General features: G+C 45.1%; 1 protein-coding gene across 1 annotated transcript in view; it reads right to left on the minus strand.

Moving 5' to 3' along the window:
- DPY19L4 (dpy-19 like 4 (C. elegans)) overlaps positions 1–19,175 on the minus strand; it is a 60,873-nt gene that overhangs the window by 18,125 nt on the left and 23,573 nt on the right. The window contains exons 3-9 of the mRNA XM_015409822.1: positions 11,902–12,009; positions 8,446–8,570; positions 6,293–6,383; positions 3,752–3,873; positions 2,048–2,193; positions 1,388–1,511; positions 424–558 (exon numbers count right to left, since the gene is read on the minus strand). Of these exons, the coding sequence (XP_015265308.1) occupies positions 424–558; positions 1,388–1,511; positions 2,048–2,193; positions 3,752–3,873; positions 6,293–6,383; positions 8,446–8,570; positions 11,902–12,009 (851 nt within the window). The remainder of the gene's footprint in view (positions 1–423; positions 559–1,387; positions 1,512–2,047; positions 2,194–3,751; positions 3,874–6,292; positions 6,384–8,445; positions 8,571–11,901; positions 12,010–19,175) is intronic.

The raw sequence follows: 19,175 nt of genomic DNA on the forward strand, positions 1-19,175 counted from the left end.
AAGTTCCAAGAACATTGGACCAGGAGGTCCGATTCTACAAGCCCCCAAACAGGTTGCCCCATCCCCTCCATTGTTCTCTATGGTGGGAAAAAAGTAACTTTTTTCCCACCATAGAGAACAATGGAGGAGATGGGGGCAACCTGGTTCCCATCTGTTATTTAAAGGCCCCCTGACTTATTTAAAGGCCCCCTGATACTGGCTATGGGCCTGGTGGAAGATGCCATCAAAGCAACATTTTGAAAAATCTGCACAGCCAATAAAATCTCCAATGGGCTCACCTGCTTTCTGAAAACACTTGGCAGGCACCAGGAAAGGTGTCAGCGGGTACTATGGAGACCCCTGCTTTAGAAGGAGGGCAGGAGAAAAGCACCATACACAACAAGTACATATTTAGTTTATAAGGGTTTTTTAAAATCAAAATACCTTTTCAGTCTGTGCAAGCGCTATAGTGTCTAGCAGGAAGAGACACACAGCCTGGACAAACAACAGATAGTGACTGTATTCCCACATCAACATAAAAGTGTATGTTGAAGCGCTCACCAACAGGTAGGAAAACCTCTGCGGAAGAAAAAGGAACCAAACAGGGAGAGTTAAAAACCAAAACAGGCATCCTAGACACAAAGCGAGTCCCAATTCAGCCCCTCCCTTGCCACAAGCCTAGAAAAACTGTCTTAGGTTGGGGTCCAGGTCTGAGGGTTACATTAGAAACACTTGCCACAACATTTTACTAATCTACCCTTGGAAATATGAGGTCTAGAAGTTTCCTTCACACACACACACACACACACACACAAACAAAATGTCACATTACTGGGATGGCCACGATTCTAACAAGAGTCCACAGACTCCACAAGAGAGTTTCAGGGCCAGAGAATGTGCATGTCTGATGCATTTTATCAATATACAGCTCTTAAAAATGGCTGTCTATCCCATTTTTTCTATCTCTGCCTTCCCTCCAAGGGGCTCAGGGAAGTGTTCATATTTAAAATCTGAGGAACATATAGCAGGAGGACAAAGCCCCACTAAGAGCAGAAATCAGCTTATCTCTAGAAAGACACTAGGGAAGAACCACACTAACTCCTGCAGAAAGGCAAGGAAAGTGAAAACTCTTAAGACAGCAAGAGAACAGGCCTGATTTCTTGGAGGCCAGCCTAGCCTGATTTCTAGGAGACCAAGACTGGCAAGTATTTATATGGCAGATGACTCCCCAAGATGAGGGCTTTAAAGGTCCAAACCAGAAACTCAGCTTGGGCTTGGAAACAGACTGCGAGCCCCTGCAAATGTCTCAAAACAGGTGTAACACAATGGCACTAGCTCACAGCCATCCACCAGTGAGCAGCATAAAATATTTATACTAATACATCTCCTTTCAACATTTATAGTTTACCTCAGCAGAAGAATTTGTACTGCTCTTTAAGTAGCCTGTAAAAGCTGCAACCTGACATGCAAAATATGGGAGAGCCCAATTTTCCCTTGATGGAATTGAGTAGTCTATTCTGGTTGTATCTGCCCTGAAAAGGAGACACAAACAAAAAGTAACAGACACATTTACTGAGTTATTCCTGGAAGAATAATATTAAGAAACTGGATTAAACTATTGCTCTTAACAGATGCTACACATTAGTTCTTGACTCTTAAAAATAAGGACCTTTTGGGAACTGATCACACGTAGCCTTGCTATCTAACCCAAGGTGCTTCATATGGTTGAGAAGCAAATTCCATTTAAATTCCATTTATTCCTTCCTATCATTGCTTGCAATGAAAAAGCAAGTTTCTCCTTAAAAAGAATTCAAAACACTTCCCAACCATTAAGAACCATAACAGCATAAACATGACTGGTGAAGCAACAGGCAAAAATCCCTTTCATTGGAACCACTTTAATCTTCTAACATTCCCAACTGCAGTGTATGCATCTCCACAGAAGTTAAATGTATCAGTTAGAAACTTTCATAAAATTTCTCTATTAACACCTTAGGAATTTATTCAGTTCAAGGCAGTAAAACAGAAGAGAAGTGACAAATAATTTCAAATTTAAAGTCTGCTTTACCTGTTAATAATGAACCAGGCGACTGTCAGCATCCCTGCTAGCCAAGTTCCGCTCATCAGCCAGCTGGTTACGAACAATGCAGTCACATAAATCCCCTGCAGCCCAAACACTATGCCAATGTAAAAATACACTGGCTCTATAACTTCCTGAAAATGAAAGAGTCTTTTTAAAAAAATGGAAAACAAGTCACAAAGAGGTACCACAACTTGGAACAGAAAGAGAAGCACAACAGAACCGAAAGGGTAGAACAGGGGTCGCGAACATGGTGCTAATGTTTTCAGAAAGTTGATGGGGCCATGTGGGGCTATTGGCCATTGGGGACTTGACTGGCTGTGCAGATGTTTAAAAGCATTGCTTTGGCAGCAGCTGTCACAACACAAGGATCGTCACAGAATGACTGCAGTTAAGCTAGAGCAGCCATTTTGTGGCTGTCTCTAACATCTATGGCAGCCATTTTGTAGCTGTGCCCACCGAAATTTGTCAGAATTCCAAAGGTGCCCACAAGCTCAAAAAAGTTGGGGACACCAGGGCAGAATATAAAGAGAGGCACTATATCAGCAGGCTATCCATTCTGAGAAAAAGAGAACTTTTATTATTTATTTATTCAACTTCAATCCCACCCTCCCTGCAAGTGGGCTCAGTGCGGGTTACAAAATCACATACAGATTGAGACTAAAATAGCAATGACTAAAATTTAACAATAAAATTAACATTAAAATCAACCATGGAACAAATCAGAGTGAGCTCGGATGAAGACGTTTCAGAGTGGCGCAGCTGTGTAACGTGCTAGATTTAAAAGACTGAGTGCTATCAGCAGAGGGAGGGCAAGACAGATTTGGACATCCGGTGCCTCAACTGAATCTGTTGTAGTCAAAAAATTTACACCACCCATGTTAAATCAGAAGGACATTCATATGGCATAACAGATAAATAACAGAAAAGCTGAGTATAAATGTAAACAATAAATTCAGTAAATTGCTGCTCCAGAAGAACAAAATACTCATACCAGCTTATCTTGGTCTATGCAGCATTCTAATTTATTAACAGTGCCATCTAAAGCAGACTTATACCCTTCTAAGCCGTCTGACTTCAACAGAAGGATGCCATTCTGCGAGTGAGCTCGGATGAAGACGTTTCAGAGTGGCGCAGCTGTGTAACGTGCTAGATTTAAAAGACTATCAGCAGAGGGAGGGCAAGACAGATTTGGACATCCGGTGCCTCAACTGAATCTGTTGTAGTCAAAAAATTTACACCACCCATGTTAAATCAGAAGGACATTCATATGGCGTAACAGATAAATAACAGAAAAGCTGAGTATAAATGTAAACAATAAATTCAGTAAATTAGTATTTAAAAAAATTAAGTAATTTGGTTGCTGCTCCAGAAGAACGTAATACTCATACCATCTTATCTTGGTCTATGCAGCATTCCAATGTATTAACAGTGCCATCTAAAGCAGATTTATGCCCTTCTAAGTCATCTGACTTCAACAGAAGGATGCCATTCTGCTTACGATGGCACTGTTAGTCTTACCTCTTTGTCCTTGTCTCCCTGTTTAGACAAAAAGTAGGTTCACACAACCCCGAGTGTATAGCGAACCATCATTTTCTGGGCCCATATTAGCTGCATCTCCATATATAGGGATAATACTCTGAAATAAAAGAAGCCTCTTGCTTTAGGCTGTGTGAGAGAGAGGGTACCTACTTCACTGCCAGATGCTTGATATAACACACTGGCAATCAACTCAGGATATAAAGTCATTTTTTGCACTGCATTCATGGTCTTCATTGACAGAGTTCTGTTATCCCGGGTAAGTTCATACACACCTGAGGATAAGGAAAAGAACGGCATCATTTAAGAAACTTTTAGTGGTCAAGAACTACTGCAATCTGCAGGCCAATTTCATGACTATACGACACCTTTCCATGGACTGGAATTTTCAGACATAGTTTAAAATGTCAACAATAACGCGCTCTATAAGAAACTGCTAGATGCTGTTGTAATTCACAAAGAACATGGAAGGTCACATTAGGCTGATTCACATCTCCTTGTTTGAAGAACTAGAACTTCAAGATTTCGGAAGGATGTCAATACGCTGGAAGAAGTCCAGTACAGGGCAACAAAGCTGATGAGGGGTTTGGAGCAATGCTCCCTCTAAGCCGTGGAGTCTTGTGAGCAAAAATTCTACTTTGTGAGCTACTGGCATTAAAGTTGTGAGTGAGCGATTTCGCTACTGCATAAATTAGTTTGCTCCGGAGCCATCCTTCCTGAGCTAAGACAAAAATGTGTGAGCTGGAGGGTAAAAAAGTGTGAGCTAGCTCACACTAACTCAGCTTAGAGGGAACACTGGTTTAGAGACCAAGTCTTAAGAGGAGAGACTGAAGGAGCTGGGAACCTCTGTGCTGGAGGAGAGAAATGTGTGAAGTGATATGACTGCCACCCTCCGATACCTAAAGGGACGCCATGTGGAGGATGGGGCAGATATGTTTTCAGTCATGTTGAATGAGACTGAGTTGGACTAACAGATATAAACTACAGTAAAGGAGGTGTTATCTAAATTTGAGAGAGAGGGTGAGGTGCGTCCAACAGTGAACGGTCTTCCTAGTGAGGTTGTGGATTCTATATTGTTGGAGGTTTTTAAGTGTTGACTGGATACCTACTTGTTGGGAATATTATAGTTGTTAGCAACGGGATGAACTAGATGACCCTGGTGGTCCTAACTCTGAGATTAAATTAAATAAAAGGTACTTTCTTCTAGGCCTTGCCTTGAATCTTCAAGATGAATTTGACAGAAAATCTAGGATCTGAACAAAATGTGGTGGTTGTTCAAACGTTAGTGGTGCAAAACAGTACAAGGAAGAGGTATTACAAGGCCTCCCGCCAGGGCTGGTTCCAGTTCTTAATGAGCATGGGCCCTCGGCAGACAGTGCTCAGAGCCCCCCCCCACTCCCCTCCCTGGGTTAATGAGCATGGGCCCTCGGCAGACAGTGCTCAGAGCCCCCCCCCACTCCCCTCCTGTGCTCACCACCAGGGCCCCTGCTCACTCCTTCCTTCCTGCCCCCCCCACCCCCACCAGCATGCTCTTCCCTCAATGTCACTGGCAGGTGTGTGCAGCTGGGAATCCCTCTGCTGCGACTGTCACCATCCACACACTCTTCCCAGGCAGTGCTGGGCAGTCCAAGCAGCTAGAAGCACGGGAGGTAGAGTGTTTGCGTGCAGGTGGGCAAGGGGAGGGTGTGCAGACTGGTGGCAGAAGCATATGGGTGGAAGCAGTTGGCAGCAGGCCCCACCAGAAGCCCTGGGCGGATGTCCCACTTCAGGGCATGCTGATGCCGGTCCTGACTTCCACATATGGAATGAAGCCTGCAGCTTCTGTTAGCATAGTATATGGTGGATCCCACGGCCTGCCTTGAGCCGCTCCAACTTTGCTGTGAAGAAATAAAGCTGCTTTATACCATTAAACCCACGTCGAACTATTAGCCCAGCTAGCTCAGTAAAACCTACTCTGGCTGCTGCCACACGGGACAGCTGAAACATGGCTAATCAGAGCCGCACCGAACTTGAGACGCTGCGGCAGCCGCGGCGCATCGCTCCCCGGCATGATCAGATGCCGGGGAGCAAGAGTCCGATGGGAGGGGAAGGCTGCTGAACTGCGCATGCTCGAGCATGCGCAGTACGGCTGGGGGCCAAGATGCGGCGCCGCAAGGACGCGCCGGTGGATCCCACGGCCCGCCTTGAGCCGCTCCAAGGGATACAACCACCTAGGAAGGTGGTGCTTTTTTGCTGCGCGGTATCGGCGTTTGGGACGGAACAGGGACGGGCAGGCAACGATTCCCAGATGTTGCTGTGGTATCATGCCCGTTTGCTCTGCCTCCGTTCCGTCCCGCTCCCGGCCCAAAAGGCCTCATATGGACAGGACCTCAGACTGGCAGTGGGGGTCAGGCAGAGAAATACCTTTCCCAATGCCTGCCAACCAAGACCCTTTAACTGTAGATACCAAGGACAGAACCTGGGATCTCCTGCATGAGAAGCATTCACTCTGCCACTGAGCTACGGTCCTTCCTCTCCTATGCTTGTCTGTAAAATCTAGGCCCTTACCTGCACTTTGTCATCTGCTGAACTTCAGTCTTTATGACAGCAGGCAGAAATAGAGGAAAAAACACCACCGGAACTTCAATGACTGGTGTTTAAGTCTCACTACTGTGAACCTGGCTCTCAGCATGTAGCAAGGTGCGTTTGTCTTACCTCTCTCGAAGGAAGGTGCCTTCAACAATTCTTTATAAAATGAGTAATAAACAGCGCTATCACCCTGAAAGGTGATTTCTCGCTCAAGCTCCTACAAAAAAAAAAGCACCAAAAAAAGTTATGTTCACCTTTTTCTTTAATTCAGTTTTTTTTTTTAAAGGAGAAACTACAGTTTTTTAGAGAGACAACATTTCTAGCATGGGCAAAATGGACTTCAGTCTCTTCCGGTTGGTTGCGGTTTCTCGGGAACAGTTCCTCAGGTTCCTTTGAAGGTGCCAGGAATTGAAATTGGGTCCTTCCATAAAGCAGAGATCCCTGGGCAATTTACAGAGCTCTTCGTAGCCTTGGACCCTCATAACCATAAAACTGCCTCTCCCTGTATGCTCCGCCATGACAACTTTGCTCATCTGAACAGGGCCTTCCAGAGATACCCTGCAAAAAGCCAAGACCAACAAGCTGCCTTCTCAGTAGTGTCCCCCACCCTACGGAATGGCGTGCCTGAGGAGAAGGTTCCCATGCCTGACTTTCTGTAAACGATATAGAACAGAACTGCTCAGGAGGGTGTTTCTTAATAAAGGAATAGGGATGAATTACAACAATACGCTTCAGGGAGATGTTTCAGCACAGGGAACAAGACTGTGCCATCTACTACTAATATTAACTATTGCTGTACATTTTTATCTTGTTCTCACTGTATTACATTTTGGCGACCTTTAACCAGATATCTAAATTTAGTGGTAGAGTAATGCATAAAGTAGCATGGTTTGTTAGTTAGAAACAAGCGTATTTCAGCTGATTCTCAAACTGAATATTGTTTTGCACAATTATAATTTATCTAATGATATTACAATGGATAATACATGATTTTCAAACCGATATATACGTGTGTTAATACCATTTCTTGCATTGTTTAAAATGTCATGTTTCATACTTCTGCCTTGTTTCAAATTTCTGCAATCTGCATCCTACTACATCGTTCATTAGATGAATCCTCCTTCCACTGATTGTGCAGATTCATATTATGTTATCTATTTTGAGTCTCAGTGACAAAGGCTGACTATAAATACAATAAAATAAATTTAAAATTTAGTGTCAGTGGGCCGGGGGGGGAGTTCTATTTCAAAAAAAGTAAACAATGCAAGCCAAAAGTTAGGCTGCTCCTGTAATAAGGTGAAAATGCTAACAAAATCTTTGTAACTGTGCATGCTGGGTTCAGTTCAAGAACAATCTACATCTCAGACTGCCCACCAATTTCTGCACTAGACTGTGCAGCTAGCTCTTCAGTCCTATCCACACCATCACCACTCAAAAGTACCTGCTGCCCAGGTAATCTATAGTTTCTCCTCCAGATGCTTTTGCAAGAGTTTGGTCAAGTACCTAAAACATCTCCCCTGCCTCTGCAAACAAGCCTGAACTTAAACAGGACTTCTACCGTGCAATCCTAACCACAGCTACACCTTTCCAAGTCCACTGAAGTCAATAGGCTTAAAAGGGTGTAACTCTGGTTAGGAATGTACCGTAAATGACACTGAACCATGGACATGGAGAAGCAGAGGCCCCGCAACAACCATAAGACAAAACGAGGCACCAAAACAGTAGTAACTACACCTTCGCACCCACCTCCCTCTCCCTTGCATAGTTATCCTATGTAGAGATAATCATTGTCAGAAGATGCTTTTGCACCACAATGAGGAAACTGCTGCATTGTATGTGGTGGCTGCCTGATCTGGGTGCAGGCGATGCAAAAAGGCCAGTGCAACTTATGACTCACTGAATCAGGTGTAGCCATGTACTGCTGTATACCATGTGCTATGTTTTTGCAGTCCCAGGTAGGCCACAAAATCAGGATGTTCACTGAGCCTGGTGGGCTGCTATCAAGCGGTGCAGGGCAACATGACAGGCTGTACGGGCCTATGCTAGAAACCTACAGTGCAGTCCCTATGGACAGTCACTCCAGTCTAGTTCCATTGAAACCAGTGGGCTTAGACTGAAACAGCTCTGCATAGGATTTCACTGTTTCCTACATGGAGGTTTTCTTAAGAAAAACCTATGGAGTAGCTCTTGAGACTGGAATAAACAAGCCTGAACCTCACAATCAGATCATCAGATCTGAAGAAAAGTGCATTTTGTTCCTAATGCCTCTACTTCCTTACCGGCCTGCCGGAGAACCAAAATCTGCGTTCGTGGTATGTTGAAAGGTACATGGCATACATCATTCCACTGACGATGGCTGCAATGCAGCCAAAGAAAAGCTTTGCAAAACGTGGAATTAAAACATCTGCATGGGAAAGAATGGGAAAGAATGTTACAGACATCAGGAGAAGCCTTTTGAAAACTCGTTATGAGCATAAATCATCCTTTCAAAATGAAAGCAATGGTCCCTTTAATACTAGTACACTTAATCCACCAGTGATCTAGATTAAGGTTTACACAAGCTACGTACTCTAGCTCCTGCCAATAACTTCTGGCTCCTAACAATCTAATGCCTAGACACGTTTTACAATGCATCCAGAGTTTAAACATGATATTAAGGCCAATTCACGCATGCTGGTATCCCACTAGATGCCTGGCAGATGAGCACCTGTGCTTTTGCACCGCTGAAATGCCATGTGCCTACAGGAACTGCCTCTGATGCATGCCCAACAAAGGCTAAGCATGCATATGGAAACCAACCTTAGTCAACAGACATGTACAGTTGTTTCCAGTCTATATGGATTGTTCATTATCTTGAAATATAAAAACAGAATGAAATGCTTTGTCTCTGAACGCAAACAAACCAAGGCCCATTCCTTGAAAAAGTCACACTTAAAAGAATTTATATTCCCACGCACATCTCTTTACAGACCATAGATTAAAATTCATAGTATTTTAACTACTAGTAATCTTCACCCAGGAGCTGCGGTGGCTCAAGTGGTTAAGATGCTGAACTGCAGGCTATGGAAGGTCGGTAGTTCAGCATTTTGAGACCCGAGTGTGCCGCATGACGGAGTGAGTTCCCGTCTCTAGTTCCAGCTCCTGCCAACCTAGCAGTTTGAAAGCAAGAAATTGCAAGTAGATAAATAGGTACCACTTCGGTGGGAAGGTAACAGCGTTCTGTGTGCCTTGGTGTTTAGTCATGCCGGCCACATGACCACGGAAACGTCTTCGGACAGCGCTGGCTCTTCGGCTTTGAAACGGAGATGAGCACCGCAACCCTAGAGTCGGATTCGACTGGCTTTCGAGCAAGGGGACCTTTACCTTTAATCTTCACCCAGCTCCAACCACCTCAGTTAAATCCCTATCCTTAAACAGAATTCCTAGCTATCCTTTTATTTATTTACTTCCTTTCTGTTGGGGGCCCAGAGAGGCTTCCACCACTCTCCTCTCTTCCATTTTATTTTCACAGCAACCCTCTGAGGCAGTTCAGGCTGAGAGGGTGTGACTGGTCCAAGATCATCCAGCAAGCTTCCATGAGTGGGGGTTCAAACCTGGGCCTCCCACATCCTTGCCTGATACTCTGTGTTCTTTTAAGTCTCACTCGAGCTTTCTCAGTTCAATAAAATGGACTCGGGTTTCTGCAGTCTCCTAGTTCACACTAGACACAAACTACACTTTACTTGCAAAGGGGCGTAACGAAGCCCAACAGAGCTCCTTTTTTCACAAAAGGATGCCTTAAGAGGCTTCCATTTTGAGCAGAGGAAGGATGGGAAGGGGTACTCAATTCTGCCACCTTGTGTCTGGGGAGATAAGGCAGAATATACATGTTTAAGTAAATTAAATAGAACTTTACCCCATAATGTCAATTTTTCTTTTTTTAATTTTTCTTACTTGTTTCTTTTTTTGTATTTTTCATATGTGCATTGTGTAGTGTGTGTGCACCTGGAAGTCATGGCGACCTCTGGTGACTGTCCCCTACTGGGGGCCTGGAGGATATTCAGAGAGGTGGCTGAATAAAGCCTGCCCCCACCTCCTGACTGCTGGTATTCCAAAGAGGTCTCCCATTCCAGTACTTCCCAGAGTCGACCCTGCTTAGCTTCCGAGATCTGAAGAGATTGGGCTTGCCTGGGCTATCCAGGTCAGGGCATAATGTAAATGTTTCTGATCAAAATTACCTCTTCCCAACTATCTTTCCCTCCCTCAGGGTTCCAGACCCTTGTTTCCCAGTGTAGTACACATCTGGAACTCCACTGTGGAAAAATTAGTCAGAGTACACTGATTTTCAGCAGGCAAATAACCAACAGGAGAAAGGGTCACACACCCCAGAGGCTACTTTTCATTCATCCCATTTCTATCCCGCCCTTCTTCCATGGATCTCCGAACAGCACATAGTTCTCCATTCTCCGCCATGCCCCTCCCCCACCTCGTAGAATGGCCTGCCCGAAGAGATCAGAAAGGCTCTCATTCCACAAGTTATGTAAAACAGAACTGTTCAGGAGGGCATTTTATAAGAATAAACAAGGCTTTATTATAACAAAAAATGGTTCAAGAGAGTATACAGCATATATTACCTGTTTGCTCCACGTACTATCCTATACTCCCTGCCTTGCTTTTATGCTTACATAATACAATTTTTGCTTCATTTCAGATTGCTCTAATTCTATTGCTATTACACTGCTTATCAGATGTCTCATGTCTAGAGTCTCAGTGGAAAAGGTGAGCTATGAATAACACAAATAAATAAATCATCTCAACAACTCCGTGAAGTAGGTTAGGCCAAGAGAGCACAATTGACTAAACATCACATCGCAAGCTTCTTGTTAATTTGAATCTGGATTTCCCCATCTAGTCAGAAATTCTAACCACAACCTGGCATGGGGGGGGGAGAGAGTTTTTGCAAGCACTCTGCCTAGAAACCCCCGCCCCAGAGGCCCGTTTCCCGGGACCGCCGGATCGGGCCCCGGGGGGAACTCCTCCCCGACGTGCGCATCACCCGGAAGTGACGCGGGCACGCTGGGGGCGGGGCCCTGGCCATACAAGGGAAAACTCTATGGTTTTCCCTTGTGTGGTCGTGCCCCCCCCCTGCGTGCCCGGCGCCATAACGTCACTTCTCCTGCTGATGTATGTGCGGCACGCGCGCACTCCAGGATCCACCCAGGAGTCCCCCGCCACCAAGGTAAGTTCCACTTGGCAACCCTACCTCTGCCCCTTGGAGTAGGCTTACTGCACTACAAATTTCAGGCAGCTTGAAGACAATCTGACTACTGGGGTTCCCAGTCAAGGACCCCTGGTAGATGTAAGGTCCATAATTAAAGTACTTCCTTTAGCATTCTCAGAATTTTGCCGAGGAAAGCCTGGAAATCAAACAACTTTTCAGCCACTTTACACACAAGATGAACATTTTCTTTACACACAAGACAAACATTCTGCAGCACTGCCTCAACTTCAGTGGATTTCATTTGTAGCAGTGCTTGGCCAGTGGTCCAGTTTTCCACAAAGCAGACGCAAAGCCAACATCCAAGAGGACCCAGTCACTAATCACACACAATATGTTGCAGTTTCAAAAGGAAGGATTTTTTTCATATTCCCAAAGAAGAATTATGAATTTAATTTGTTAGACACACCCCTTACACATTTCCATTGTTTTACTAGGAAAGAAGAGAAATACCAAGTAAAAAAAGGACTCAACTTACATTTTGGAGATTTTTTTGGCTTTTTGCTTTCTTCATTTCCCTCTTCTGGAGCTCCCTCTTCAGTTTCAGTACCATGTGGCTTCTTTCTTTGTCTCAACTCTACAGTACCTTACAACACATCAAAAAGTTATTTAATTTCTCTTACTCTTTTTAAAAGATATTTATTCAGAAGTTATTTCTCAAAAATTTCACACAGTTAATAGATTATTAATTTAAAATATGTCTAGTATTTATCATGAAAGAAAGATTTATTGCACATAAAACCCCATTTAATACGTCACTCATCTGATTGCACGTGCATGCCACACAGGTGTATTATGTATTAACATCATGCTGGACTGCGGAGAGCATCAGTCCCATTAAAAGGCAGAAACCAGTGTAATTCTGAGAATCGTTGAAGTGGGTTACATCCAAAGACTTCCTTCCAGTACTAGACTCCTATGACAAATTGTAGAAGGGAATCACTGCATCCAACCCAACATTTGCTAAGATTCCACTGCAATGACCCAGCAACCCCTGGATGCACCCAGATTGGTCAGTTCTGATACAGAATTCCATGCTTGTAGCACCTGCCTTGTTCTTATTGCACTTTGGAGGGCACTGCACATATACAACAAGGGTTTTGCATTGCAAACACAGGCCCTTACACAAAGTGAACAGAGGACTGAAAGGGTATAGCAGACTACAGAAGTTACATGATGGAATGGCCATAAGCTAGAAAACAGCTAAAGCAACAAAACTCACAAAATATATACAAATAAGGACAATACTGGGTTAAGATGCAAACAAAGGACTCCCAACTCCATCTTGAGAGGAATACAAGGAAGGGGGGATTGGGGGGCACGTTCTTAACCCTTGTCCACCTGCTGATTCTATCCAGCTATCCCCCTTGGCCAGTTTTAACACAGCTTTCCCTTTCAGTCAGGCTTTAATACAAGAAATAAGTCTGCCAAAGAGAAAAAACAACTTGGGGGAGAAAGACAAATGTAAAAAGGCAGAACAGCCCTGCCTCCCTTCACTGACTCCTTCCTCCCCACATTTAGGTTATTTCAGCAAAACCAGGCTTGGAAATAGGCCTTTTGTCAAGGTGACATGCCCTAACGCAAAGTAAAGCACAAAACAATTTGAAAAGGCACCATATCCTTTTATTAAACTACTACAGAACATAAATGAATACAATTGTTTTTATATAGTGTAGCCATAGCATTATTTCTTAAATGTTGATTGGTGGCTGAATTTGAATTACTCTGAATATGTTAAACAACATCTTAAAAGATCGCGCAAATCAAGCTTTTCACAACACATTGTTCCCCATAGATGACAAAAATTCTTAAATTAAAAAAAAAATCAAGTTCTTTATCAAAGATAGAACAGCCAGTTAAACCACATTCATGTTTGTTTTGCAGACCATCCCATTGTTACCAAAAATACAAGCATGCAGCTTCCGTTTCATTTAATGCCATTTTAAAACACGAAATACGTGTTTCTTCCTGGTGGCTTTCAGCTAGGTGACATAAAAATCAAACAAGAGAAGTCTTATAAACAGGTGTAAGATTTTTCATTCTGCCTCTTGATTGCTAGCTTTTCCCTAGACTCAATAAGAGGGAAGAAAGTAAAAGCTAAATGTCCGAAGGCAGCATACTTCTAAATACCAGATACTGAGGACAATCAAGGTGGGCTGCTGCCCTTCATGCCGTGAGGTTTCCAGAGCCAACCACTGCATGAAGCAGGATGCTGGACTAGATGGACCGCTGGCCTGATGCAGCAGGGCTCTTCTTATGTTCTTATCTGACAGGCCAGTAGTGAAAAGAGAACGTGGGACTTTCTGGATTTTGTCTGATCCAGCATGACTCTTCTTATGGAACAGTTTTATCAGCACTTGGAAGTCCCAGGAACCCAAATCCTCCACTTTTGTGATGAAAGACAAAAATCTCATTCACCCAGAGCCATCAAAAAGAAGAGTTGGTTTTTATATCCCGCCCTTCACTACCTGAAGGAGTCTCAGAGCAGCTTACAATCACCTTCCCTTCCTCTCCCCATAACAGACACCTTGTGAGGTAGGTGGGGCTGAGAGAGCTCTGAGAGAGCTGTGACTGACCCAAAGACACCCAGCTGGCTTCATGTGGAGGACAGGGGAATCAAACTCAGTTCTCCAGATTAGAGTCTGCCGCTCTTAACCACTATACCAACCCACAGTTTGCTAATATTTTCCTACAAAGCAAAAATGAAGCAGCAATTTCTTATCTAACATTGCATCTAAGCAATGTATATTTATTTATATTTATACGGACCGCGCTCCAAGGACGGGCCCCCCAAAGAAAGCCACCACAACAAATGAAAGACCTACTCCTGACACTAGAATGGAAGCACCGATCCGAAGACCGCCTGGAAGGGAGGAGCTGAGCCAAGCAAGAGAACAGCAAGCCCTGCCAACCTCGATGCCGGTAGGCAGCCCCGTCCCTGTACTATGTGGCCTTAGATAGGGTAGTAGCATTTGAAATGTATATGTGAACCGCCCAGAGACCTTTTGGGGTCAGGGCGGTATATAAGCCGAATGTATAAATAAATAAATATATTATCTAACATTGCATCTAAGCATTGGAAGGTGAACCCACAAAACGTTTAGCTGTTTTGACAAGGAAAACTTTCCTCAGAAACAGAATATTAAACCTAGTGTAAATCTTTTATAAAATCCTGGTTGCTGCACTACATTTTACAAGTTTCAGTTTTTATATAACTCATTATATAGTATGACATTCTTTATCTTTTGAGGAATTTTCACATCGGACCTGTAGCCTGTCATTATTTGGCTATCATGACACATGCCTCAGGAACCTCCATGCTGGATTATTATAATGTGCTCTACATGCAGATATCTCTGAAGACAAACATCAACTGTTGCCCACTTATTAATAGAGAGAGTTGATGGGAACACAGGAACCTGTGTCTGTGTAATGAGACCTTCAGCAGCTCCCATTTTGTTTCCAAGCACAATTCAACTCAAATTGTTGGCTTTCACATTTAGCTTTAAATCCCAGATGCCGCCTTTATCAAAGGCTAGAAGGATGACCCTAGAAAGGAGCATGGCCTTTCCTGTAATAGCACCAAGATGGCAGAACTTGTTTTGCAAGATGCTAGTCAGGCCAACTTGGCTTGGAGAATTGGAGAAGGCCCTTTGTTAAAGCAGGTTTTGGGATAGAAGGCTTTGCTGATCAAAGAACTGACAAAGCTCTGTACAGTCCTTGGAAAGTACCAGATAGGATTTAAAAAATATATCTTGCTCTGCTGTCTACTCAAGACTTTACTACTGCTTGATACACTGTTTATTATGCAGTTTATACCAACATTGCTTTTATCTTGCACCGTTGTTTGCAGACTGTTAGCCACTCTGAGGCGCCACATAACGATCCCAACAAGGTATACCTTTCAAGCGAATTAATAAAGGGTAGAAACATGGTGAAAAATATGAAATACCCAGCCGCAAAGCCAACTTCGATTCAGTGTGAAGCACGCAGGGGGGAGTATGAAACCCTTTCGTGGAACTTTTACACGAAATAATGTTATTCATGAGGGTTCTGCGTGTGCAATTGTCAGCCAGACTTCACATTCTCCCCCGAGCTAAAGAACTTCTCTGCATTAATGTGCTCAGAGAAAACCAGCTTGACGACTTTAAAACGCACGACGAAAACTTTGGTGTTCTTTTACTGAAGATTCCACTCTGGAACAAAAACTGCGGAGAAGCAGGGCGTTTACACTGCAAAGGCCAGCGTCCCAAGGAGACTCCCAGGTTCCCAACTTCACACACAGAGTTCTTTGTGCTGCTGCCCAACGCATGAATCCCCCCTTACCCTCCGGCACCCCCTCCCCCTCGAATCTCCTTCCTTCCCAGCCTCCGATTCCCGTAACCTGCTAGCCGTGTTCACACCCCCAGGGATGGGAGCACAGAGAAGGTAACACAACACGTCCAAAAAGGCTCACCTTCCTCCATCTCCGGGCACCACAGCAAGACCCCACCAAGGGCTCTGAGCTGCGACTCCTCCAGCCGGTTTCTCCTTCCTCAGACCTACTCAAACACACCCCCACGGCTGCAGGAGAAGCTGCCGCTCACTTCCTGTTGGCGCCCCTATTCCTGATCCAGAATCTCTTCCTTTGCTTCAAGGCTACCGGGAACCCTTCTACCCGAGGAGCGTGGAAGCGGCCGGAAGATAATTGGCGTACGTACCGAGGCAATGCCAGTTCTTTCTCTACAACATCCGCCCCGAAGTCAGCCTTTAGTGACAAGAAACGCAAAACGCTCCGCTTCTAAAGGTTGTGACGAGAATTCAGCGGCAATATGTCGGTGCACAGGAGCCAAGGTTGAGCTCTTGCCTGCTTCCTCAGCCCTCGGATGGAAATTCAGCATTGGAGACAGCAGTCATACTAGGATTCATGGATGTCTGTTGTTTGAAGGGGATGAGCCGAATTAAACTTTGTTGGTCTTAAAGGTGCCTCTGGACTCAAACTTTGTTCTAGTGTTCTAGAGTGTCAGACTAGGTGACGGGAGATCCAAGTACAAATCCCCACTGTGCCTTGCAAATGCTAGGCTTGGGCGAGTGACGCAGCCTAACCTGCCTCACAGGGTTGTTGTGAGATGAAATGGAGGACAGGAGAACAATGTAAGCCACTTTCGGTCCTCATTTGTAAGGAAGATGGGGTATAAATTAAGTGAATAAATAAATGTGGTCTCTTCCCCCCTCCCCCGTTTTCATTCACTTCATGCATAGGGTGAGGTTGGTTCTAGCCCATGAACCTTATGCTACAGTAAATCCATTACTTTTAGTCTTTAATGTAATATGTTCCTGTTAGTTGCTACCAAGTGGCTGATACTTTTTGTGGAGCAGCCAGTCTGAGGAAGAACAGGTTCCTTCAGCTTGGTTCCAAGAGGGATGCCTGACTGAGGTTTTGTGTGCTGCAGCTCAAACGAAGTAAACTTACAACGGTCCCGGCCGGAAAATGCGAGGGGGGGGGAGCGTGGCTGTTTGCTCCGGAGCAAAATAACGCGCAGCCGCCCAATCACACGTTCCGTCGAGGTCCCGTGGTTAGGGGGTGAGGTGCCGATCACACGGCTATCTTGCAGCGCGGCAAAGAAGCGGCGCAGCACGATCACACCAGCAATCGCTAGGCGCTGCTTCCATGGCAAACGGGTGGTTTTTTTACCGAGGTTTGTGCGCATGAACCGTTGGGCACTTTTGCGCATCCTGCAGAGACTGGGGGGGGGAACCCCTTGTTTGCAACGGAACATCGGCGGGTGCCAGATGCCATGGGATTCCACCGGAAACGGGATCAGACGCCCGCCCTTGCCCCGCGGTGTCCGGAAGTACCTCGTAAGTACTAGTTTTTTACTCCGCATCTTCGGCGGGATAGCCACGGGAGCATTACGCTTCCCAGATGTTGCAGTGTGATTGCGCCCAGAAAATCCGCCTATCATCCGTATCTTTAGCGCGGCAAATGCTCCGTGTGACCAGGGCCACCCTTGATTTGCTTTACATTTAAGGTGCCACCACAGTCTTTCTCACACATCTTTTATCCTACTTTTCTTCCAGGGAGGGTGGGTGGTATGCATAGTTCTTCCTTCCTTTATCTTATCACAACAGCCCTGGGAGATAGGTTAGGTGACTGACCCAAGATTGACAAGTTGCACAATAATGCTGTTCCCGGGTCCCTGCTCAGGTCCTGTCAAGCAGATGTGTGCTGCAAATTCCCAGCTGAAATTTGCATACTCAGTCATTTACATTCTGATTTGGATCAGGACTGTGGCATATTGGGACATGATGCTTAGGCAAGGGTCACCAGTCTCCAGGTGGGGCCTGGAGACCTCCTAGTATTACAACTGATCTCCGGACTACAAAGATAAGTTGCCTTGGAGAAAACTTGCACCTGGCTGGATGACCTTGGGCAAGCCATAGCTCTAATAAGAGCTGTTCTTGAAAAAGAGCAGTTCCTGTCAAGAGCTCTCTCAGCCCCACCTTCCTCATAGGGTGTCTGTTGTGGGGAGGGGAAGGGAAAGGAGTTGGTAAGCCGCTCTGAGACTCCCTTGGGTAGTGAAGGGCGGGGTATAAATCCAATCTCTTCTCTTCTTCTTCTTCTACCTATTTATCTGCTTGCAATTTCTTGCTTTTGAACTGCTAGGTTGGCAGGAGCTGGGGCCAGAGATGGGAGCTCTCTCCGCCACATGGCACTAGGGCCTCCAAGTGCAGAGCTACAGACCTTCCGATCTGCAGCTCAGCATCTTAACCTCTGAGCCACCGTGGCCACATAGCATTAACCATGGTAAGAGATGTCCCAAGTAAATCTCCGTTTTGACCCTTCATCAGGCCGTAATTATATGGTAAAGCCGGGAAAGAGAGTTGAGGGGACTGGTGCAGGATGTGCACAAGCGCTTCTCCTCTCTCCCCAACTCCACTCCACCAAGGCTTTTGGCTTTGTGGAGCCGGTTGGAACACTGAATAGGCTTCAGTGTCAAGGGAAATAGCAGAGCTCCTCAGCTTGTTAGAATGCCTGAGTGGTGGAGTGCAGTTGAGAACAGAGGAGAAGCCCTTGTGCATGTCCTGCACCAGTCCCCTCAACTCTTTCCTGGCTTTACCGTATAATTACGGCCTGATGAAGGGTCGAATAGTTAATAAGAGGTTTTGTGTAATTTCAAATAGAATTTTTGTGTGTGTTCCTTCATTACAGTGTTTTTCAGATTTAGTCTAGCCCCCAGGGGGTGGCTGGAGATCGACCATTGGTTACTCACCGTGAAGGGTCCTTCTCCTCTGAGGTCTGGAGGACATCTTGTATGGGTGATTCCCATCCATCTTCAGGGAGGCAGGACTAAGTTCAACTTCTTCCTGTTTCCTGTGGTGGGAGTCACCCCTGGCTCAGTTTTGGTGCTCCCAAAAGCAATGTAGTACAGAACTATAATACAGGAAGAACTCAAAAAAAACAACAGCATAACATTAATCTTAACAAGAAGTAACAGGACAAGTAAAAGGCGAGAGGAAAGAGGTAAGAGAAGGGACCTCCTTCTAAGCAGTATATGCAAACAGGGCTACTGCAAGGGCAAGTCGAATGCCGTTCCTCTCTGAAAACACCTTCAGGTAAGTTGATCTCTCTCTCTCTGTATGTTGTGACAGGCCAAATGCAGTCGGTGACCCATGGAAGTGTGGCGACCCCGGGAGGGCCAAGATGTCCTCCAGACCTCAGAGGAGAAGGACCCTTCACGGTGAGTAACCAATGGTCGTTCTCCCTCTGAG

The sequence above is a fragment of the Gekko japonicus genome, unplaced genomic scaffold (assembly GCF_001447785.1).
Source record: "Gekko japonicus isolate JY-2015 unplaced genomic scaffold, Gekko_japonicus_V1.1 scaffold47, whole genome shotgun sequence".
NCBI classification, from domain to species: domain Eukaryota; kingdom Metazoa; phylum Chordata; class Lepidosauria; order Squamata; family Gekkonidae; genus Gekko; species Gekko japonicus.